Below are 24,187 nucleotides of genomic sequence, written 5' to 3'. Positions count from 1 at the left end.
TCTGAGCCTTCCTGAGCTTCTGAGCACAAAATCTATGTTCTGGGTTAACATACTTAAGTTAGCAAGAACAGGGCTGGGGAGGTGGCTCAAAGGTTAAGAGTACTGACTGCTCTTCCGAAGGTCCTGAGTTCAAATCCCAGCAACCACATGGTGGCTTACAATCATCCGTAAAGAGGTCTGACGCCCTCTTGTTGTGCTTCTGAAGACAGTGCTCTTACCGCTGAGCCATCTCTCCAGCCCCTGGCCCTTTCATCATGAAGTTGTTGTGCTAAGATCTGGGGTCCCATTTAACACCTTCTAATTCTCGATCAGTTCATCAACGGGGAACCAAACGTTCAAATATATATGAACCTTTGGGGCCATTCCCCTGCCAACCACCACAAGTACAGATCCAAACCCACCTCTTTCCAAGCAGCTTACATTCTGAGGTTCCAGGCAGACATGAACCTGAGGTGAACACTATTCAGTTTACTAGTCCCCTTTTCAGAGGTGACTTGTCTGATGCACCCCGCTGAGTCCCCATCTCCACCACGCCCTAATCTTATCTCCCTCTTTATTTGTTCACCACTTGACAGTCTAAACAGTAATTCACTTATCGTTCCTTTCCATTCCTTCCCTCCAGCCTTGAACTTCTTGAACAATGAATTTGGTCTGTGTTGCTCACAGGTGTATTCCTAGGGTCAACCCAAATGCCCACAGTTTGAAGTAGCTATGCATTGTGTGCTGAGTCAGCAACTAAGTCTTGCACTTGGGGTTCCAGGCCACAGTGGGGCCTGTCTCTGTCCCTTCTCACTCAGCTGATTGTCCTGCTCAGAATCAGGAGTAAACTGTGCCATTCACCTGCCCATAAAAGCTCTGTAAAGTGTCTTTTTCTTTCTCTGTGTATGAACTATATACACATGTGTGAGGGGTCCTCGTGTGGGAAGTCAGACAAGGACATTAGACATCCTTCTCTGTTATTCTCTTTTATTCCCCTAAAATAGGGTCTGTTACTGAAACTGGAACTAAGCTAGCACCAGCAAACCCTAGCAACCCTCCTGTCCCTGCTTGCACGGTTCTGGGGTTATAGGTGCTCTTAGCCACACCTAGCCTTTGTCATGGGCTCCGGAGATTTGAACTCAGATTCCCATGTTTATGTAGCAAGTGCTCTCTTACCCACTGAGCCACCTCTCTGACCCTTTCAAAGTCTTGTGTTGTACCAGGTTGCTTTGCTAACGATGCAGTTTTCTCAGTTAAAAATGAAAATACCGGGATGGAGAGATGGCCCAGTGGTTAAGAGCACTGACTGCTCTTCCACAGTTCCTGAGTTCAATTCCCAGCAACCACATGGTGGCTCACAACCATCTGTAATGGGATCTATGCCTTCTTCTGGTGTGTCTGAAGACAGCTACAGTGTACTCATATACATAAAATAAACCTTTAAAAAAATGAAGATACCATTGGCATACCTTGGGAGCTTTGATAATCAGTAAACACTGGGACAGAGGAAAGCAAGCATTGCTTCTCCGAGATACTCATCTGCAATGAGTATCTATGTGGACTATGTCTGGTCTTCTCTATATTGGGGTTGAAGGTTTACTATGTGTGCTGGCTAGTTTTATGTCAACCTGACACAGTCATCAGAGAGGAGGGAACCTTAATTGATAAAAATTGTGTCCATACTATCTGGCTGTAGGCAAGCCAGTAAGGCATTTTTTAAATTAGAGATTGATGGGGAGGGCCCAGCCCATTGTGGGTGGTGCCATCCCTGGGCTGGTGGTCCTGGGTTCTCTAAGAAAGCAGGCTGAACAGACCATGTGAAGCAGGTCGGTAAGCAGCACTTCTCTGTGGCCTCTGTATCACCTGCTGCCTCCAGGTTCCTGTCCTGCTTGAGTCCCTTCCCTTGCTGCTTTGAATAATGAGCTGTCATGTAGAACTGCAAGTGAATAAACCCTTTCCTCCCCAGGCTGTTTTGGTTATGGCACACAGCAATAGTAAGCTTTACTAAGACACTACGATCACAACTTTGAGTGCAGCAGAGACCAGCTGATCAGAGGCAGGGAGAATGTAGATAAATGGGCGTGGTTTTGACTTATTCCCTTCAGGGATGGACTATGCTTTGCTCTGATCTGCAGAAACAGGCCCTGCCAGTTTCTACTAGTATGGCAGGCACTCCATAATGAATGAATAGCTGGATGGAGAACCAAATGGTCACTTCTGTCACTAACATTCACTTCAATGGTAGACAGACCAAACTTACCTGAAATCAGGCCTGCCTTTCACAGAACACAGGTTTAAATGCTGTCATTCTTGCTTTCCAGCTGCCGCCGACACTGTAGTTCTTGTGTGTATATTTCATAGCCTTCAACACAGTGTAGGAAATCTTGATAACTGGATATTATCAGTGACAGCAATGACCAACACAATTAGAATGTAGTCAGATAAAAAGACGGCAAAGCGCCTGGCCTGCTGCTTCAGGCCTGTGATCCTAGCTACTTAGGAGGCAGGAGGATCAAAAGGTCAAGGCCAGCCTGTGTACAGATTGAGTTTAAGATCAGACTGGGCAATTCAATGAGATCTTGTCTTTTTAGGCAAGAGGGCTGGGAATGTGGCTTAGTGGTAGAATACTTTTCTAACATGCAGCAGACCTGGGTTCAGGCCCTAGCCCTACAAAAAAAAGAGAGGCAATCAAAGAGAGGGAAAGTGCAGAAGAGAAGCAAAGAGAATGCGATCTAGGCAGCAGGCACAAAAGCCACAGATGCCCATCTGCACATTAAAACTAGCTCATAAGGGGTATCACAGGGCGTGCCTGGGGATGTCTTCAGTGTCACAGGCTTGGCTTGTTAACTCCCAGTTCTGCCTGGTCTGGAAGCTCTGACCATTAGCTTGTTTTGGACCAGAACTGAGGCAGGGTATATCATGGTGTTGGAATATTACGACAGGTGGACATTAGTTTCTAACGACTGATTTTTAATCATGAGTGCAGGTGGTGATGGAGGCTAGAGGGGGCATTTGATGCCCCGGAGCTGGAGGTATAGGTGGTTGTGAGCCACCTGATGTCGGTGCTGAGAATCGAACTCGTGTCCCCTGGGAGACAAGGACCCATCTCTCTTTAGCTCTAGACAGACATTATGATGAGTAGGCAGACCAAAGCTGTGATCTCAGTAGCCTGACAGACTGAGGAGTGAGTTTCCAACTACAGTGACGGGCTTATCTAAGATGTGTGAAATATTTAAGGATGATAACTATTACAGGGTCTGAGGCTTTGGACTTTATGTGAAAGCACTCATTTTTTTTTTTTTGAAATGCATGTGGTTTTACATTTGCAATGTCTGAAAAAATATGAAAACAACGAATGTTTAACAGTTCCAATTATGAGTTTAAACTTAGGTTTATTGGTATTTGAGTGATTTTGGTCAGGTTTTTCATTAGCTACTGTGCTTGTGAAAGTAAACAGGTTGTGTAGACTAAGTTTGAAATGTCTAAGGTGAATTGGTTAAGCATATAAGCAATGTTTATAGAATTTACTGGTTTCGGAAAGCAGAGAGAACCCAGAGTCAATGAAGTTCTGTGTTGATGTGTGCTGTTGACATAGGCACCCCATGCTGGGTGTGGTGGTGCACGCCTTTAATCCCAGCACTCGGGAGGCAGAGGCAGGTGGATTTCTGAGTTCGAGGCCAGCCTGGTCTACAAAGTGAATTCCAGGACAGCCAGGGCTACACAGGGAAACTCTGTCTCAGAAAAAAAAAAAAAAAAAAAAAAGACATAGGCACCCCATGCCAAGGACCCCAGAGCCTCAAATCCATGAAGGAATGGCAAAGCCTTCCTCTGGTCCAAGTGTGGATATCGACAGTGCGTGCAGAAAATGTCCATCCTTCCCCTAGATACTTACTGCTGAACACTGCTCCTCCACAGAGACCATTTCTACCAACATTAGCTGTGTCCTTGATGCAGCTATATACCATGAGCCCACCTCCTCATTTATCTGCAGTGACTCCGAGCCTCCTTGTTCAGTTGTGGGCGATAACCCCACATCCCTTTTCAATTGTAATAAACATGCTGAGCTTCGGGGTGCATGGTCTCTCCTGCAGAGAGCCCCCGCCCACCCAACCCCAGCTCTGACTGTGTCTGTCATTTCTTCATTCCCTCAGCACCCTAGTCAGGTCCAAGTCCCTGGGGCCATGCACGGACATGGCAACAGATTAACTAACTAAAGGTTTATTTGCTGCTTGCTTCTCAGAACAGGATCTGACTGTGTACCTGAGGCTGGCCTCGAACTCTCAATCTTCTGCATCAGCTTCCTGATAGTTATAGCTGTGAACCACCCATTATGGTTTTGTTGATAGTTTTTTTGTTTGTTCTTTTTGTTGTTGTTTTTGGTTTTAGTTGTTTTTTGTTTTTGTTTTTCTTTTTAAGACAGGGTTTCTCTACATAGCCCTGGCTGTCCTGGAACTCACTTTATAGAGCAGGCTGGCACATTACATTCATAGCAATCCATCTGCCTCTGTCTCCAGAGTGCTGGGATTAAAGGCATCTGACACCCATTAAGTTTTTAATTTATTGACCCATGAGAGTTTAAATAAAGGTGCTAATATCACCTGGTTTGTAGCTATAAAACAAGAATTGTAATTGTCATAATGAGTTGGGGACATAATAAGGCTGGGGACATGACCCAGTTGGTAGAGTGCTTTCTATCCTGTTTGATAGAGCTTGAGTTTGAGCCCCTAGAATTCACATTTTAAAAAAAGAGTTGGGTTTTAGTAGGACACACTTGTAATTCTATAGGGTGGTGGAGACAGGAGGACCCCTGGGGCTTGCAGGCCAGCCAGTGTAGCCAACTAAGGAAGCTCTAGGCTCAGTGAAAGAACCTGTGACAAAGATAAGGTGGAGATGGGGCTGGAGAGATGGCTCAGTGGTTAAGAGCGTTAAATGTTCTTCCAGATGTCTTTGAGTTCAATTCCCAGCAACCACATGGTAGCTGACAACCGTGTGTGAACAGGATCTTCCGTTGCCCTCTTCTGGTGTGTCTGAAGACAGCTACAGTATATACTCACATATATAAAATAAAAAAATCTTAAAAAATAAAAGGTAAGGGGGAAGAGTTCCTGAGGAAGAGCCTGTACGGTGACCTCCACACATACGCAGATGCATACATACATGTGTGTGCATACCTATACACACACATGACACAAACTGGGTTTTAAATATACAGATTTAAACAAAGGCATCCCTTTAAGCACAAGGTCCTGGCCCTCAGCTGGTCCTTCTCTGGTCCAGGGAACAGGAAGTGTTCAGGTCACCCCAGCCCAGAAATTCACCTGGAGCACCTGCATTTAGGAGCCACGGGGAGGTACTACACACTGGCATGCAGAGCACAGACACCCCCACCCTCCACCCCTGCCCCAAGGGCCCCCGGCCTTTCTCTGGCACAGCAGTGAGATGAACAGGTCTGGCCTTTAGCCAGAGTAAAACCATGGGAGTGTCCTGAACACTGGAAGCCTTCAGCTGGTGGGTGAAGGACAGGGACCTGGGCCACTGTAGAGGTTCCTAGACTGAAGGTCAAGTGACACTCTGTTGGGTCTCTGCATGGGATGACTTTAAAAAATACTTTCAAGTTTATTATCTGGAAGATGAGCTCTTTTGGGTAGTTTTGACAAAGGCAGTATAATAAATATGTATAACCACACATTGATACTGGAGCATCCCTGAAAGGATGTCATGCTAACACCTTGGCGGCATCCTTTACTCAAGACAACTGAGATCTGCTTTGCACCCTGCTTAAACAGCATCATTCAGTATGCAGCCTTTTGAGTCTGGCTTCTTAGCAAAATGCATGTGAGAGGCACCTTTTGTTAGCAGCCCTGGAAAGTACATTCTGGGAAGAACAGCCCATCTTCTCTATCTCCTGGCCCTCTGGCCATGTCTGTTCCCACCCCCCCTCCAACCCCTGACCCCAGCCCATCACACATGAACACACACATAATAAAAATTTTGAAAGGAAAAGCTGAACTCTATACCCTTTTTAAAAAGTAATTTTTATCCTACATATATCCCACCTACAAATGTGGAGCAAATTCGCACACTTAGCAATTCTGAAAAACTAGAAACAGCCAAGAGCCTAAGAAGGAATTGCTTTTAACGATGGCACACACAGAATTCCATGGAGCACTGTGCAGCCATGGAAACAGATGACATAGATGGATACATGCTGACTCAGTTTTACTGTCAACTGGAAACATTGTAGAAAAAGAGTATCTTTTTTTTTTACATTTGCATCACATGAAAGTCATTGTAAAATTTAGATAATAAAGGTTTATTGAAACAAACAAAAAGATCAAATTGAACAACAGTATGGCTTGGAGGTAATAGTAACAACTATTACCTCTTGATAACTACAAGCAGTCAGAAGTCATTCAGGACTAATGCAGATGGCAAGAGTTCTCTGACAGGCCATGTGCGCTGTGGATGGGCTACTCGGGTTCTGGGGTGGCTCCAGGTGCTCTTCTCAAAGTCAAAACTCAAGTGAAAACTCTCCTTCCTCCCCCTTCTCCCCGAACCCCTTCCTTTCCCTTCCCTCTTTTCCTTTCTTACCACCCACAAAACCTCAGAGTATCTGACAGGCCTGGGACTTCAGGAAAGGAAAACTTCCATGCTGGGAAATGAAGGAGAACCAGGGCTAAAAAGCAGGAGAAGCCCAAGGACTAAGCTAGCCTTCCCGGCTCCTTAAGAGCACTGCTGGATCTCCATACCCATCTGTCCAGCAGAGACCCTGCACATCTGCACAGGTCTGTGGAGACAGCTCATACCCACTATGTACATCTGCAAGAACGTATGAATGAGCCACTGATACTGGACTTTCTAGAGCCTTGAGTTGAAAAGGCTCCCCTGAGACAGCTTAAGGACAGTAAGCCAGTGTAGGGTTAGAAATGAAGGCAAAGCTGGGTGGTGGTGGCACACATCTTAAATCCCAACACTCTAGAGGCAGATGTGGGAAGATCTCTGTGAGTTCGAGGCCAGACTGGTCTAAAGTGAGTTCCAGGATAGTCAAGGTTACACAGAGAAACCCTGCCTCAAGAAAACAAGCAAACAGAAACCAAGGCAAGGTGCTTGTAGCCCATTGGCTTTCTGGTCTATGGCCAGTGGTCTGGAGGGTACTTGCTGGTGTCCCCTGTTGGGGTGGGGTGGGGTGGGGTGTGTTAAGGTCTCACACCTGGTGAACTGACCAGATCTGACAGAAATGGGGTCAAAGGACACTGACACCACAGTGGCCTTGGAGAAGCCTGTTGTTTCCTTCCCACATAATCACTTTAATACTGAGTGTTCACACTTGGATTCACATGGCCATTCAGAATGCGTGGCAGAAGAGTACAGAGCAAGTGGCCCTTGTGAGGAGCAAGCTGGCACCCCAACCTTTTCGCTTGTTTCAAACCTGCTAGGGCCTCTGTGCTCTATAGGCAGTGTGAGAATGACCAGTAGCCAAACCCCAGGTTGGTCATCCCTCAGCTGTGGTTACAGCATCTGCACAGCTGTGCTGGGATCAGTCGTCTGAGGACATTGAAAGGGCACTGTCAACTGGCTGTTTCCTGTTAACGGCTTCCACTGCAGCCCGTTGTGTGTATGTAATGCATGTACACATATATGTATGTATGTATGCATGCATGCATGTGGGGGCTGCTCTCCCTATTTTTCCTGGGAGTATCAGGGCAGGATGAGAAGTACCCTTGGGCTTGATCTCCTCCTTCTCATTGGTTAGCAGATTCAACCTGCCTCCAGGACTCTGAGGCTTTTCTTCCGAAGGGAGTAGGCTTAATTGAGCAATGTAACAAAATGTAGAGGTGTGAGCAGAGAAACAGCAAAGGGTGGCTTATAACATCCTCCTGAAGTCACCATGGGAACACTTATCCCCTTCAAATACTGAGCCACTCCTCATTTGGAAGAGGTAAGGGTGGACAACTGAAGGGGACCTCAGTCAAGACATGGCCCTGCTCTCCTAGCCTATGCAGTGAGCCAGGCTGTTCACTCCACTGCCTGACAATGCCACCCTGGCCCTGCTTCCCTCTAGTTAGAGCTTAGCACAGTGCACTGGTGACTCAGTCCTCTCTGTCCACAGGTCTCGGTCAATGGCCCCTTGTACACTAAATACGCTCCATCCACTTCTTTTAAAACATTTTATTCAATAATATATATACTTTTAAAATAATATGTAACTGCCCATCATGCCATACACTGCTCCCATCCCATCTGTGGAGTCTGTGGTCAGCTAGTCCTTGGGGTTTGCTGGAGCGACAGGCGACCATGGGATGGGTCAAGGGCACGGGGAGCAACAGTAACCAACAACCATTTTTGCATACCCTTCACATTTCCCATGCTTTCTGGGTCGGGAGGAAGTCAACAGGAAGCCAAAGGCATGTGAACCTTTTACATTCGGAAGTGAGGTCTGATTTACGGTGGTGGGCTGCCCTTCGGGTGGTCTAGTTCCTGTTCGCCAAGCCTGCCACCATTTTGTGTCTGCTCTCGGGACGTGATCTCGCTACACGCGTTAAGACGTTTTGATTTGGTTCTTGTTCTGCTTATGGAAAAGTGGGAGGAACCGCAACAGACCTGGGGAGAGATGGGAGGAGGGGAAAGAGGGCATTAATTAATCTGAGGCAGGCCACCTGGGACAGGACACAGGCAAACCTGTCTTCTCCACACTAGAGGGGACACTAGATAGGCATGAGCCCAGGCCTTCAAGTATCCTCTTCCTGCTTTTTGACCCCAACAGAGGCCTGGCCTTCTGAGAGGAACTCTGGTCACGTCACCATCTATTCTGCCCTGTCCTTCAAATGTAGGGGCTTATGCAGATGCCTTGTGACCATCCTGCAAGCCAGACAACAGGGCCAGCCCCATGCTTTCTCAGATCTGACCCATTTACTGAGGACATCTTGAGTTTAGTAATCAGATGACTTGGTATTACTCAGGGAAAAAGGCCAAACCCACTATCATTGTGGGGCAGCAAGTAGGCTTCAAATTTCCAACCCACCTCTGCAAACTAAGCTGTCTGGCAAGGCCTCCTCCATACCCATCATGGTAAAGCAGGTGGCTGAGGCCTGGGACTGGATTTCAGAGAGCTCAGTGTGGAAAGCACCTGGCATCGGGTAAGCTGGCCCAGACACTCTGGGCCCGTGAAGGAATGACATTGCCTCAGAGCTCTTCAGCTGTTGTCCAAGGGTCTAATCACGGGGGATCTGTTAGGGAAAACCTACATGCATGTAAGACCCATGTCATCAGCCAAATGACAGTGGCCCACACTCACATGTGTGCTGTAAGTAGCGGTGGAGAGGGACTTTTACAAATGCCCGAGCCTGGGTCCCAAGGTTAAAGTCACGTGACAGAAGCAGACAGTTTTCAGAAGCAGGGGTCAAGGGGTGCCACTGGTCTCACTCCTAAGGAAATCTCCACACCAAAGTGACAGCTTCAGCCAAGTTGAAGCACCAAGTTTATGGCCCACCCCATTCCCTGAATGCAAGTTAAGGTCCGAAGCAACGGTTTGTCTCCTAGTTGGGAAGGCCAGGAATTGTCAACAGAAACTTTATTTAGGGAAATGGGATTTGACACGGCACCACATCAGTCATCCAGGGCTACACAGAGGAACTGGGTTTGTAGCGTTTCTTTGGAAAAAGACCACAACACAGGCAGTGTTTTTTCCCCTGCAAACAGAAGGCTCCTTGGTTCTTGAAGATTATCCAAACTTGCCACTGGATAACAAGATTCTGTCCCCAATTCACCATTTACATCAAGAAGAGCCACCAAGTGGAAAAAACTGTTAATTTATTGATTCAAAGTTTTTCTTTTAAAAATCCCCAATACATGCAGTTCAGGGTCAAGTGTCACATTTGTAGCACATTGGTTGACACAAAGTATGCGTCTGCTGTATAATCCATCCTTGCCAGGTTCTACAACCAAGACCGCCATCGCAAAAGCAAGCACTCTTGGCCACCTCCCTTCCCCGTCATTCGCCCAGTGGGGCTTATTTTTTAAAGACAGAACACACTTCAGTTTAATTTATTAAGCTCCCTGACAAATTCAGGTTCTTGTGTGCTCAAGAGACCTGCTTGCTTTTGCTTTCAGAAGGGCTGGCATTCTGCAACCACCTCTTCCCAGCTCTTATCTAGAAACTCCCTTCCCTGTGGTGTCTGGGAATCTTAACTGGTGTTAACATAAAGTTAACTGGTTCCTACATTTATCTCAATGCACATATAAACTCTTTCTATCCTTCCTGTCCCCCAAGTAGCTCTGCTGACACATTAGCATGCTCCTGGAGACCTAGATTGTTTCCCTGAGGCCCTTGGCAACTACCTTTCAAGGGCCACTGGACCCAAGGCAGGGGCAGTGTCCTCTCCAGGCATTTGCAACAGGAACTTAGTGTCCCCTAGTTTCATCCTTAGAAGTATGAGCTCTTAAGGCCCACCTTTACAACACTGTCCTTACCGGATCTTTTCACCTGCTCCCAACAGCCAGCCACCTTCTCTAAGCTTCAGGGACTCCTAGCTCCTTTCTCTCAGTAGTTGGACTGAGAGTACCTTCTCCCTTTCAACCAGGGAACCCATGTGCCCGAAGCATGGACATTAGGGTAAGGTCCACCAGGCCTGCCTTCTACCCAGCCACCTACAAGGACAGGAGCAGGTCAGCTGACTGGCACCTGAAAAGGACAAACTGTCACCAACACACTTCTCATTCTCAGCATGGCTTTTAGTCCAGGCAACCTTGTGGTCACACTCCCTGTGGATACCAAGGAGAGAAACTGATAGGAACTCGGGCCTGGGGCGGCTTCTTATCACACCAGGTGCACTCTTCAACACAGGCATACCTGAGATGACAGTGCAACACTACCCTGTTCCCCACAGGTCTTTGTGGGTTTTGTTTGTTTTTTTGCTTTTCATTAGGAAATAATTAAGTCCTTGTCATAGGCACTTTTGACCTCTAATAAGGTAATGAAACAAACGAGAATTACGAGATGAGCTTAAAAAGAATATAAAAAGGATACTGGGTGGGTAAATTTACTAGTCTCACTCCTACTCATACTACTCATACTCTTTAAAACCCCGGGAAAATCTCCAGGAGGCTGGACCAAGCTGTACCGGGTATACATATATACCAAGGGAGATTTGAGACAGTTAGGAAAGGGCCACTAGACACTGCAATTTGGGAAAGGCCAGCCTAAGATCAAGTACAAACCCAGAGGGAGCATCTCAAGCCCAAGGCAGGAGAGGGGTAAAGTGCAGTCACTGCTGCATGCCCCGCCCCCCCAGCTGTCACTCAAGGGCCTCTCCCCAGAGCATTCTCCAGGGGGCTGGGGGGGAGTGGTTTTGTGTGTGTGTGTGTGTGTGTGTGAATATGGCCAACTCTTTCCCCAGATATTTGGACTGTCTCTGGAGGACCCAGGGCAAAGAGGTGGGATTACTGCTCAATTGAGACCCTCCAACAAGCTCTTGAACAACTTAGAGTGGGAGGGAAGAGGAGCTTGGGTCATCCCCTGACCACCAAGGATCCAGGCTGCCCGTGACAGCCATGAGAACACCCATGGTAATCCCCAATACTTGATGTGTTAACACTGGTCATGTCTCAGCCATGTTATGTTTCCACCTCTCAGGAAGAACAAATATATACATGGAAACACAGGGCGCAATGTGAGGAGGCAGCAGCTCTATAAAAACCTTAACTGAATGTATGTCCTGCTTTATAAAGATCTTAAAGATTTTAAAAACTTTATTTATTGTGTATGTGTTTACATGCCACAGCACAGGTGTGGGAAGAAGACAACTCACGGAGTAGGTTCTCCCCCTGCCACATGGGTCTGGGGCTGAACTCAGGCCATCAGTCTTGGCAGCAAACATCTATACCTGCCATGCCACTGGCCCAAGATCTTATTTTCATCTATAAACTCAACTCCGTACTATCAAGAGTTACATTTGCCTTTTAAGTTCCCACAGACCAAACAACAAAATAGAATCTGCATTTAGAAATGGACCTGCTACCAATACCAATACAAATTTATTGGAATTTGGAATGTAAACAGATGTTTCGAACAAACAATCTAACCTTATAAAAATGTGTGGCATTATTAAATAGTTTCTGAAGAAACCCTAAGTGTGATGTGGTGGATATTTCAAGCATGTTAGGTCCCCAGTGCTGAGGCGTGGCTGCAGCCAAGGAGAGGGGACCAGCTGGCAAACCATGTCAGTGACCAATCCCACAAATCAAATCAGCCCTATTAAAAACCAAAACCAAAACACAAAATTTAGCTTCTGCTAACGTGAAGGTTAGCACAGTGGATCTGTAAAGCTTTGACACTTGCTCCAGGAGCCCCACTTCCTCCCGTAAGCCATGGCTATCCCTTTCCAGCCAGCTGCAGGAGTTCCAAGGACAGCCTTACCCACAGCCAGCAGCCGCATGCAAGAGATGTCTTTGCGCTCACATTCACGTATGACCTATCAGAGCTGCATCTGCCCACCATCCTGACTGCAGCCAGACCTGTTTGTCACAGGGTTAGGGGAGGGAAGATGGTGGTAGGCCTTTTTACATCAGTGAGGTCTTTCCTGAATAAATCCTAATAGAACGTTTTCCTTCCTCTTTGACCTGCCTGAAGACTAACTTTCCAGCTATAGCTATGGTAGTGAACAAAAATAAAAAATAGTCTTTGTTTTAAAGTGGAGCATTGAAGTAGCGCCCTCACAAAGATGTGCTGAGAAACTGTGAGGTTCTTACAAGGCCAGGGGGAAAAAAAGCTAAAAAGAGAGAGAGAGAGGAAAAAAAAAAAGGCAACAAGATTCAATAGTTAGGCAAATCAATGAAGGTGAGCCCCAAGTCATGCACACAGCATGGAACATCTAAGGAGCCTGGGACCTGTTCTTGGCATATCAAGATTTACAGTGCCATCTTCTGACACCAAAGAGGACGTGGCGAGAGCAACAGCGGTTTGCTTCCTAATGAATACACTTAGAAGCAAACTGCAGGAATGAGGTACATTTCCTGGAGAGCTCATGTCATAAAAAAATACATAACACATGAATTTGTAAAAGAGCTTAAAAAAAATACTGTCACTGTTTTAATCCTTTTTTTTTTTTTTTTGTAAATGAGGCTGGTGTGTCAGAATAGACTGCTGACTTTTGCTAAAACTTGAGCCTGAATTCTCACAGAAAATCAGACCACAATGGAATAGATAGGAAGTCAGATATTCAGAGCTTGTTGAACGAACGGATTAATTCAACAGTGGTATCCTGTTAAACGCAGGTACGTGTACAACAACTCCGAGCTTCTCATCTCCCATGCATTCCAAAGGGAGAGTCCCCTCAGATCCTGAACTATGCGCTCGGCCACACTGCACAGAGCAGCTCCCTGCAGACTAGTACTGGGGAGTTTCTTGCTTTGGACAGACTTTAGGTCTTTACTCTTCTTTGCCTTTAGAAGGAATGATTAGAATTTCTTTTTATCACACTGTAGTTTCCTTCAAGTTTTTGTTTGTTTGGTTGGTTTTATTGGCAAGCATCAGTGCCGCATTACCGTCGATTCCCCAGGCTTCATCGTGCTGCGGTGAGACCACTGGAAAGCACGGTGTTCTCAGCACAAGGCTGGGACTGCTCCTTCACCACCGGGTCTGCAAGAAAGCACAGGTTCCCCACATCAGCACCAGCACTGAGGCCAGTCTGCCTTTCTTCTTCTACATGCACGTTTATGTGGGACTCAGGTCACACAAAAACCAGGCATCAAGGCAGGATCAGGAAATAATTCCTTATTTTTTCTCCCTCAAAGCAGGGTGTAGAACCCATAGTTTCACACATGATAGGCAATCAATTTATGACTAAGTCACTGCCTCAACTCCTACTGAACACTGGATTTGGGGATGAAGTTTTACAAGGAACTCAAACTAGCCCCAAACTCTTCCCTCTTCTTCACCCTGATCCTCCTGCTCAGCCAGGATGGCTTCATGCCCACTGGGAAACTTTTTCTAGGTGATTCTTCTACGTCCTTAGAATATAGATCCAACTGCTGAAAAGCACAGAAACCCTAACTTACAACTGTTCACATTTATTCCAGTTTCTTCTTCGAGTACCAACATCATACTCAGCCCCTAAATTCTTTAAAGCACATACAATGATAAGTGTTATGAAAAGATGAATAAAAGAGCCAGTCTATTGACTTTAAGGAGCAGCGAGATACATAGTTTATTTGGATAATAACCAAATAATGACTTATGTGAAACATTCATCAGGTTGTTTTCGTTATCATTTCTGAGACAGAATCTCACTGTATACCTTAAGGGGGGCACACAGCCCCTTTTATAGTGGGCCAGGCCTACCTTGCTGATGCCAGGTAACTGTGGGGGTGGAGTCCAGACAGAACACCAACACCTTAGATAGCTTCAAATATGCAATCCTTATGCATATGCACATCCATTTGTTTACACTAATATTGCTTTCTATTTATTTGGTTTGGTTTGTTTTGAGACAGGGTTTCTCTGTGTAGCCCTAGTTGTCCTGGAACTCACTCCGTAGACCAGGCTGGCCTCGAACTCAGAAATCCACCTGCCTCTGCCTCCCAAGTGCTAGGATTAAAGGTGTGTGCCACCGCTGCCCAGCATTTGTTTTATTTATTTATTTTTGAGTCAGGGTTTCTGTGTGTAGCCTGGCTAGCTATCCTAGAATTCTCTGTGCACACAACTGAATGTCACCTGTCTAAGGCACAGAAAGCTAAAAGAATAGTTCTTTACACTTTTTGTCACCTTAAGCTTCTCTAAGTTTGAAACCATAGCAATATATTCTTCATATTAGTTAATATTAAACTCCAGAGGTAAAAAGGAAAAGAGCACACAGGGTCAGACAATACACCCAAACCTTACAGGCCAGAGTTCACCTTGATTCAGAGTGAACTGAGTGAGAGTCACTACCCAGCATCATCCCTTCCAGCCTCACCCAGGACTAGACTAAGCCACCTCTTCAAGCACATGGTGTAGTGTATGTGAAGTTTCAATGGGGAGATCTACACTCAAACCATAAGCAGTGGGAGATGTCAGAGGGCAGAGTCCAGCTGTCACACTGCCTGCTCCCTCGCCTCAGAGCCCTCTTATTCACACATTGCTTCCTTTAGAAACACATAAGAGTGCACTAACTACTTTTTTAAATGAGAAAAAAAAATCGCTGACTAGGTTTTTATACCCATTTTAATCTTAGAGACCTTCAGTCTATAAGATCAGGGTTATGAGAGTGGGTAGACAGCCTGGCCTCAGAGGCACTACTACTAGGGAATAAGCAAACACCTTTGGGAACTAAGAAAAATCATTTAGAAAGTAGCCCCAGTGATCTAGAATAAATAAAATTTGATGCCAGACATTTAGTGTTCTGAATGACCTTGAAAATAAAGTGACAATTTTGTCTCACAGGGCTGGCCAGCCGTGGTGGCGCACGCCTTTAGTCCCAGCACGCGGGAGGCAGAGGCAGGCGGATTTCTGAGTTCAAGGCCAGCCTGGTCTACAGAGTGAGTTCCAGGACAGCTAGGGCTACACAGAGAAACCCTGTCTTGAAAAACAAAACAAAACAAAACAAAACAAAACAAAAAAAACAAACCAAAAAAAAAAAAAACAAACCCAAAACCAAACCAAACCAAACCAAACCAAAAAACCTCACAGGGCTGGAGAGTGGTTAATAACTCACAATGGTTAAGAGCACTGACTGTTCTTCCAGAGGTCCTAAGCTCAATTCCCAGATCTGACACCCTCTTCTGGTGTGTCTGAAGACAGTTACAGTGTACGCTTATATACGGATATAAAGTAAATAAATAACACTTTAAAAGAAAAACAAAAAACTCACAGAAATATGGGTGCTCCATGGCCTCTTTGGCGGTCAATCTCTGTTGATGGTCATACCGCAGGAGCTTGTCAAGAAGATCTAGGGCCTCGGGGCTGACAAGGTGTCTGTTCTCACTATGGATAAAGTTTTCCCAGCGCTTCCGTGAATGTCTAAGGAAAACAGTGACATTACTATTCTGAGACTAAACAACATGAAAAATTCTCTTCTACAAAAATTCTCTGCTGACCCAACATCAACGACCCTTTAGAACGGTGCACTGTGAAGCAGCTGAGGCTCACTCTCACTGGTTCCCACCTCATATTGCAGCACCTTCACAACCTGTCACACCCAGGTCACCCGTGGTGTGTGGACACAAAACGGCTCAATCACTGGACAAACACAGTCTGTTTAACACGCCTACATCTGAGTGAGGGTCGGTTCAATCTTCCTGGATCGCTCTTATGGCCCAGTCTTTTCAACTCTGAGTAAGTACAGCCTGGTAGTGACTAAGCAATGATACTTAGGTAGATTTAAGAGAGTTGGCTTTAGAATGGTTTCATATGACAATGTGTGAAGACCACCATCCAAATATTTCCTTTTAGCATACTGCACTGAAGACTGAAGCTGGGCATGGTGCTGTACATCTATAATCCTAGCACTCAGGTTGAGGGCTAGCAGTAAGACCATGTCAAACAAATGAACAAACAAATAAATCTCTAAACCATACAAATCTACACTATACCTGAAAATTCAGTATGCCTTAATAATTATTGTAAAACTTACTTCAGAAAATAAGCTATACATTTCTTATTTAAAGACATAGTTTTCCAGGATTTTTCATCCAAATTAGGTATATTTAGGGCTGGGGAGAATGGCTCTGTGGTTTTAAGCGCACAGATTGCTCTTCCAGAGCTTCTGAGTTCAATTTCTGACAACCACATGGTGGCTCTTAACCATCTCTAACTCCAGTTTCAAAGGACTCCTATTCTAGCTCTGCAGACACAAATACATACATGGTACAAATACATGCACACAGATAAAACATGCTTACAGATAAACCAGAATGTTAAATATTAAGTACATGCTTTAACCAAATAAACATTTCCCCCCTGTAACATTATGATTTTGTCTTTCTGCTTCCATGGGATCTCATGATTGCCAGGATGGATTCAAACTCAATGATCCTCCTGCCTCAGCCTCCCTGGTGTTGTGATTAGAGATATCCATGTCCACTCATGGCTTATTTTCCATTTTCTATTGATAAGTAGGAGTCTTAGCATTTAGGAGGCTAAAGCAGGTAGATCTCTGTGAGTTGAAGACCAGCTCTGGTCTACATAGCAAGTGAGACCTTGCTTCAGCCAGCCAGCTAACCAACCAACCAACCAACCAACCAGCTAACCAACCAACCAACCAACCAACCAGCCAGCCAACCAACCAACCAACCAACCAACATCACTATTGGTGTTAGAAAAGGGAAAGAAACTGGATTTTGTCTAACCTTCCAACTTCTGAATCACAGCAAGGTGCACCCTTCCTCCCTCCCCATCCCGACCTCCTTCTCTTTTTTACTTACTGTCCCAGGATATCATTGAAGTGTGGATCTAGGTCTATGTGGTACTTCTTCAGATAACCATATAGTTCATCTGTCCCCAGAACCTTGGCAATTCGAACAAGCTGAAACACAAAACAAACTGACCAAACCACCAAGCACAGAGCTTCCCATGAGTCTTAGAGAACACTGTTTAGGGGCTGGAGAGATGGCTCAGCGGGTAAGAACACTGACTCCTTCTTCAAAGGTCCTGAGCTCAAATCCTGGCAACCACATGGTGCCCTATAGCCATCCATAATGAGATCTGACGGCCTCTTCTGGTGTGTCTGAAGACAACTACAGTGTACTTAGATATAATAAATAAGTAAATAAATCTTTTTATCTAACTTTAAAAGAGTAAAAACAGTGTTTAGGATGATTAAGTAACACAAGTCAAGGGCTAGATTATATTATATCCTGATTTAATTATAATAAAGTGTTTTTAATTTATTCAAATAGAAATGACTAAGAATAGTTAAGGTATAACAGTTCAGATATGCTTTAAATAGTCTTTTTAAAAAAAAGATTTATTTATTATATGTAAGCACACTGTAGCTGTCTTAAAAGACACTCAAGAAGAAGGAGTCAGATTTTGTTATGGATGGTTGTGAGCTACCATGTGGCTGCTGGGATTAGAACTCAGGACCTTTGGAAGTGCAGTCAGTGCTCTTAACCACTGAGCCATCTCTCCAGCCCCCGACAGATAGTCTTCTGTGGACTTCTTAATACAACATTTAAGGCCATTTCATTATTAAAGATCATTTGACTCGAATCTAGTCTGTTCCTGACTACACCCCTTTCTTGGTTCAAAGAAAAAAATTAAATATCAAAGGAATTGCTTCCAGTCGTGGAGAGATTCCCACTAGGCAAAAATTGCCTCAATTCCTCTACAAAAATACTGTCCAGGAAAAGGCCATACTATGTGAAATAGTTGACCGATAACTCTGCCAAGCAAGACAGGGTAAGCAGTCCTTCAAAATTCTGCTTTACAAAAGTCTGTCAGATGATCCTGGGCCAGAAGGCTCATTATATTATATTTTGATTTAATTATAATAAAGTGTTTTTAATTTACTCAAATAGAAATGACTAAGAATAGTTAAGGTATAAATGTTGGAGACTGAAGCTCTAACATTTTGAGGAATTAAGGACTGTCCAGGTAGTCAGCTGTCTCTACAAAATGCTTAAATTTTGGAAGCTATGTCGTGTGCTTCCTATATTTTCAGGTAATATTTAAGTCATTTTTGGATTTCTGATGGAGTTGAAGACTAATTATAGTTTCATAGCACTCAAACTGTTTAAGAGAGATGATACAGATTTGAGAGGATGATTTTCAGATGGTAATACAAGCTAAAACCAGAATATAATTCAGATATAAAATTGTAAGCTTTTGAAGTTAGGATAGATAGTAGAGTGTTTTATCTAAATTGACAATATGACAGACTGGGTGTTAAATATATTTTATACTTTCTAAATTGCATAATAGTTGTGCTCAATTTATATCTGAGGAAAAAAAGGGGGAGAGCCTTTTAATTGTACAAAGCGGGGGAACACTGTGGGTTGCCCTGGTGCTGTTTGTATTCTGATGTTCACTCTGCGTCCTCAGGAGGGGCTGCCCGAGTGAGGAGTGGATCATGTACTCAGGTGATTTCATGGGAACTTTCTCTTCATTTTAACAGGTCAAATAAAGGCTAGAGCCTGTGACTGGGCAGTGGAAGGGAAAGGTGGGGCTGGAGGTTTTAGAGAGGAGGAAGAGAGGAAAGAGGAAAGAAAGACAGAGGAAGAGGAGGTGGAAGATGGAGCAGTACCATGTGGCCTGGAGAAGCCGCAAGTAACAAGGGATCTCATAGATGGGCGACAGAGTAGTGTAGTGGTAAATCTGCCCAATATAGGTGTGCAGCTTGTAAATACTGTAACTGAGTTGTGTGGTTTTTGCTCGGACATATTGGGGTTGGAGATTCATTGCAACAAAGAGATACCTTATTTCTTAGACCCATCTTGAAGGTTCAGCATAGACAGCAAATGTCTGCATGCTTTAGGATTTCCTACCACAGACACAATTCTGAACAACTCACCAGCTTGCTTGGTAGCCCATATATAGTGAGTGACATTCTTGGCTCAAATGTTTTATCTCTAGCATTTATAACATAATCTGCTCACCTGGTCATAGTTGTCCTGCCCGTGGAAGAATGGCTCCTTTCGGAATATCATGCTCGCTAACATGCAGCCCAAGCTCCACATGTCCAAGCTGTAATCATACATCTGAAGGCAGTAAGGACGGTTGATCAGTCAAGGATGGCTAGAAGCCCTTTGTACTGATGGAATTTCTAGTACTCATCTGACTCCTGAAGATTGGCCTGTATTTCTAAGGCTCTAGGGTCTTATACTTATCAGGCAAGCTCCATTCTTAGCCTTTCTGCAGTTATAACTAAAAGTCACTCTTCCCTTTAAAAAAAAAAAAAAAGGGCAGCAAGAGGCTCAGCTGGTAGACTAAGTATCCAAGGCTGCCAACCCCAACAACCTAATCCTTATGCCAAGAACCAACATGGTGGAGAGAACAAACCCCTCCTGCAAGCTGTCTTCTAACCCTCACAGGTGGGCTGTGGTACAAGTAAGCTTATACATACATAATGAAAAAAAATTTAATGTAGCTGAGAAAAAGCTTTATAGAGTAGAATAACAACTGGGTTTTGTATGAATCCATCGACTACATAGCAAACCAGGAAAATCCCTAAGAAAATATAAAATTAACGCAGAGCAGCTTCACTGACACGTTCACCTGATAGTCCACAAGGAGCTCCGGTCCCTTGAAGTACCTCGAGGCCACTCGAACATTGTACTCCTGAGCAGGATGATAGAACTCTGCCAGACCCCAATCAATCAGTCGGAGCTGTAAGAAAGACAAGACAAAACAGACCATGAAAGATGCCCTTGGACATGCCCATGCCTGTGGCGAGGCCACAGCACTTATCTATAACAGGTACTTGATCACACAGAGTGGGAGTGTACCCATGAAAGACTACACTTTAAGAACTGCAGATGAGATCATTTCTGGAGCACTTGGAATGTTTCCAAGTTTTTCCCTTTAAGTTACCCTGGTCTTTTATTCTCTCCAGATCATCAGAGCTCAACCTTGTTTCTGTCTCCATGCTACGTACATATGGAACACATTCCCCCATCACTCATGGATGTTAACACGAGCTCCAGGCAACACTGAAGGACATGTATGGCTCCCTCCAGGCAGAAGCACTGCACACTGTTCTAACTGGTTATTAAGCTAACACTGGCTGTGACAGCCAGAGATGGAGGGCCCCAAGTGTACTTCTTAGGGCTAGTTGGACTGGAATGACCATGAAGAAGTGATGTAGAAACCACTGTTGTAGTTTCTTCCTAAAGCTCTTTCAACACTAGAACTAAAATAAAACAAAAGACTATAGTCATGGTTACCATGTACTTTCCTGGTAGAAACTAATAATACAGGAGACTAGAGAAGTCACAGTAATGCAGTCTACAAAAGGAATCAGCATGGTCTACAGACAGCACAGACAGCATCGTGTCTACTGATACCACAATGCTATTTGACAATGTTTAGATCTTCCCTAAGCCTTCAGCAAAGGTTTGGTGCTGCCTGGCTGGATTGGTACCTTTTTTTGTTGGTGATCTATCATGACATTGTGAGGTTTCACATCCCTGTGCATGATTCCCTTGCTGTGGCAGTAATCCAGAGCCTAGTAGGTAAGAAAGCACAGAGAAAAGTAAGCAAACCCTTTATCGCCCCCAATGCAAACACATTCTTATTAGTTGTGACACTTTAACTTGAATAGTCTCAAAAAGGACAGCTTACTGCCTTTAAGAGAGAAAAAAAAAAAGCTTTCTGTGGACACTACAGCTGGCAGTCAGTAGAAAGGGGGCTCTCAATGGTCATGCTGAAGGTTGCTTTATAAGGAGGGAATGAGACCCAGCATGTGGGACCTGAAGAATGACATCCTAATACATCTTCTAACAAGGCAGACATAAGCGTGAGTTTTCTAGAATTAGAAGCATTTACATTTTACTTAAATATAAAATCTGAGCCACTTAGCTTTTAAAAACCAACATTATAATTCTGAGAGAAAATTATTTTCTGTAATAGAATCAATATAAGAGGCTTTTATGCGTTGAAAGCCTGTGATCTTTAGTAAGTAGAAAACCCTGTAACCATTGCTAAATTTTACAACTCTCAGGACCAAATTCCCACAGCGAGTGACTTCAAGCCACTGCTGGATCTGCTCTGTGATCTGGAGACTCTTTTGGCTAGACATTCCTAACGGCATGGTCCTTTGCCTCCTCCTTTCTTTGTGTTTTTGAGATTGAGTAATTGTATGAACTTACTAGTTTGTTGCACTGGGGTTGTTTCTACTTTTGGCTGTTGAGAACATGCTGCATTGAATAACCACGTGGAAGACTTTTGGGGGGAATATGCATCTATTTATCTTGGGTAGATTTTTAGGAGAAGTTCCTTGCTGTATAAGAACTTTACATTTTCTAAGGAACTGCCTGTTTTCTCAAGTCTAACACAGGATTGTTCCAGTTTTTTACACACTGGCTAATACCTGTCACACCCTTTTTAAAATAACAGCTATTCAGGTGGGTTAAAGTAATATCTTAATGTGTTTCTGGCTTGTATTTCCTTGTTAGTGCTGAAACAAATTTGTCACCTCTTTATTGGTCAGTCTATATGCTGCCTTTAAAGAAATACTTATTTAAATCTTTTATCTTTAAATTTGTATTAATATGCCCTTTTCCTTTTAGGTATAACCAAAAGTCAGTCTGATAACAAGCACCTCGTGGCTGGGAAACAGCAACAGACTGAAAAGGACGCCGTCCCAGGCAGCTCTGTGCCACAGGGGAGCATCAGCCTGATGCTCCCCTCATCTACAGCAACAACAACAAAGTTGACGCTTTTAGTATGAATTTGGAGAATGGGCAATACAGAACCTGGGGACAAGGTGACATAATCTCTGAAGAAAGAAATACTGAAAGGAAGGAGCCCAGGATCACTTTCTGGACATCTGTAATTACGCTACCGTTTCTGCAGCAAACAATCTATAGTTACAGCTTGTCACCAGCTATGCAAGGCCACTAAGCACCTGGTATATGACCAGAGTCCTACAGATAACAGAACTCTTAGCTTTGCTTAATTTAAAGAGCTACCACAGACTCAAGGACATCTGACTGGAGGATTTACAATGGAGCACCATGGAGACTTAAGACTGATTTACTTTACCTATGTTCTAGTTCCAATTTTTGTTTTGCTTTACAATAGATGTAGCAAGATTGCAATGAGCTCTTGGTGCCTTCTTTCAACTGGTATTTGTTTACCCAGAATTTTATAGTTCTCACCCAAATCCATCTCTGCAGTTGTCTTATGAAACTAGGATCCGTGAGGGCACACAACACACCCTAAATCTGAATCTGATCACAGAAAGCCTGGCGGGCAGAGGCAGTCACTGAGCAGTCACCCACAGCCTTCACCCTCAGGTTTTTCTACATTTCCTTCCTTCCTTCCTTCCTTCCTTCCTTCCTTCCTTCCTTCCTTCCTTCCTTCCTTCCTTCTCCCTCTCTCTTTGGTTTTTCGAGACAGGGTTTTTCTGTGTAGCTCTGGCTGTCCTGGAACTCACTTTGTAGACCAGGCTGGCCTCGAACTCAAACCTCGACCAGGCCTGCCTCTGCCTCCCGAGTGCTGGGATTAAAGGCGTGCGCCACCACCGCCCGGCTTCTTCTACATTTTCAGCAAGGTTAAATATTTCCTATTTTCTAAAAGAAAATGTTGATTGCTTCTTCTACATTTTCAGTAAGGTTAAATATTTCCTATTTTCTAAAAGAAAATGTTGATTTTTTTTTTTCATTTTATCTAGTCTCTGTCAAAGATCTAATTCTGACAATACCTGGGATATAAAAAATATAGGATGGAACCAAGGACTAAGCCAAAAAAAAAAAAAAAAAAAAAAAAAGCAGCGATTAGTTCTTGGCAGGGTATAGTGGCCAGACATACCGTGGGTTCCTAACATGCCTGTATATTCCTTGAGGGGTAATTCAGTTTTAATATCTGCTACAGCTTCTGCTCCTAAACATTGGGATTTTGCCTCATTAGCAGAAAGAGATAGCTCACTGCCATCACTGGACAGCAGTGTGGGCGCCAGCATTGAGCACTGATGTGCTAGGTTTGTCTTCATGGAGCTCGTGCTAACTAAAAACTCCAAGACTTGAAAGTGACTTAAATGAGCTCCTGTGAGAAGAGGACAGTGGTTCTCATAGTGCACACATGGGGATTTCTGGGAAGACCTCTAGCAAAGGCACAGCTTGATGTTCACAGCATGGCAAACCTCTTCCCACTGCACACTTCCACAGGAAAGGAAGGCCAGTTCAAGCAGTCTATCCTTCCTAACAAAGCTCAACAGACACTAGCGAATTCTAAGCCCAGCATTCTGGCTCTAGTAACAGGCAGATCACTCAAGAACAATTCTAAGGAAAACATTCATTTCAGGAAGCCAGATCTGCAAACTTCCACACCCCAAGTCCAACCTTGCTTCAACCTGGTATTTTGCTTGAGCAATGTTTTTCAGTTTCCACACAAACCCCATCTTGGCAATTTTCTTAATTGAGGTTCACAAGCATTGAACTCAAGAGATTCGCCTACCTCCACCTCACAAGTGCTGGGATTAAAGTTATGTGCCACCATGTTGGCCAATTTTGTATTTATGATGCACTTCTGGGGGAGGTACACAGTGTTAAGTTCTTAGTGATCCATTACCCCAAA

General features: G+C 44.3%; 1 protein-coding gene across 2 annotated transcripts in view; it reads right to left on the bottom strand.

The window, feature by feature from the left end:
- Window positions 1-6,552: 6,552 nt before the first annotated feature.
- The window catches only part of Csnk2a2 (casein kinase 2 alpha 2), a 41,585-nt gene continuing 23,950 nt past the window's right edge, over window positions 6,553-24,187 (bottom strand). Inside the window, exons 6-12 of one of the 2 annotated variants that reach the window (XM_021169952.2) lie at window positions 21,033-21,116; window positions 20,168-20,278; window positions 19,549-19,650; window positions 17,377-17,477; window positions 15,825-15,973; window positions 13,522-13,615; window positions 6,553-8,580 (exon numbers count right to left, since the gene is read on the bottom strand). In XM_021169952.2, coding sequence (XP_021025611.1) covers window positions 13,539-13,615; window positions 15,825-15,973; window positions 17,377-17,477; window positions 19,549-19,650; window positions 20,168-20,278; window positions 21,033-21,116 — 624 coding nt within the window. In that variant the 3' untranslated portion in view covers window positions 6,553-8,580; window positions 13,522-13,538. Of the gene's footprint in view, window positions 8,581-9,772; window positions 13,616-15,824; window positions 15,974-17,376; window positions 17,478-19,548; window positions 19,651-20,167; window positions 20,279-21,032; window positions 21,117-24,187 lie in introns of those variants that run through there. The other variant, XM_085843688.1, reaches the window with a different exon arrangement.

The sequence above is a fragment of the Mus caroli genome, unplaced genomic scaffold (assembly GCF_978045245.1).
Source record: "Mus caroli unplaced genomic scaffold, Mus_caroli_1 scaffold_10, whole genome shotgun sequence".
Lineage (NCBI taxonomy): Eukaryota > Metazoa > Chordata > Mammalia > Rodentia > Muridae > Mus > Mus caroli.
This window is presented reverse-complemented; position numbering and strand designations above follow the sequence as displayed.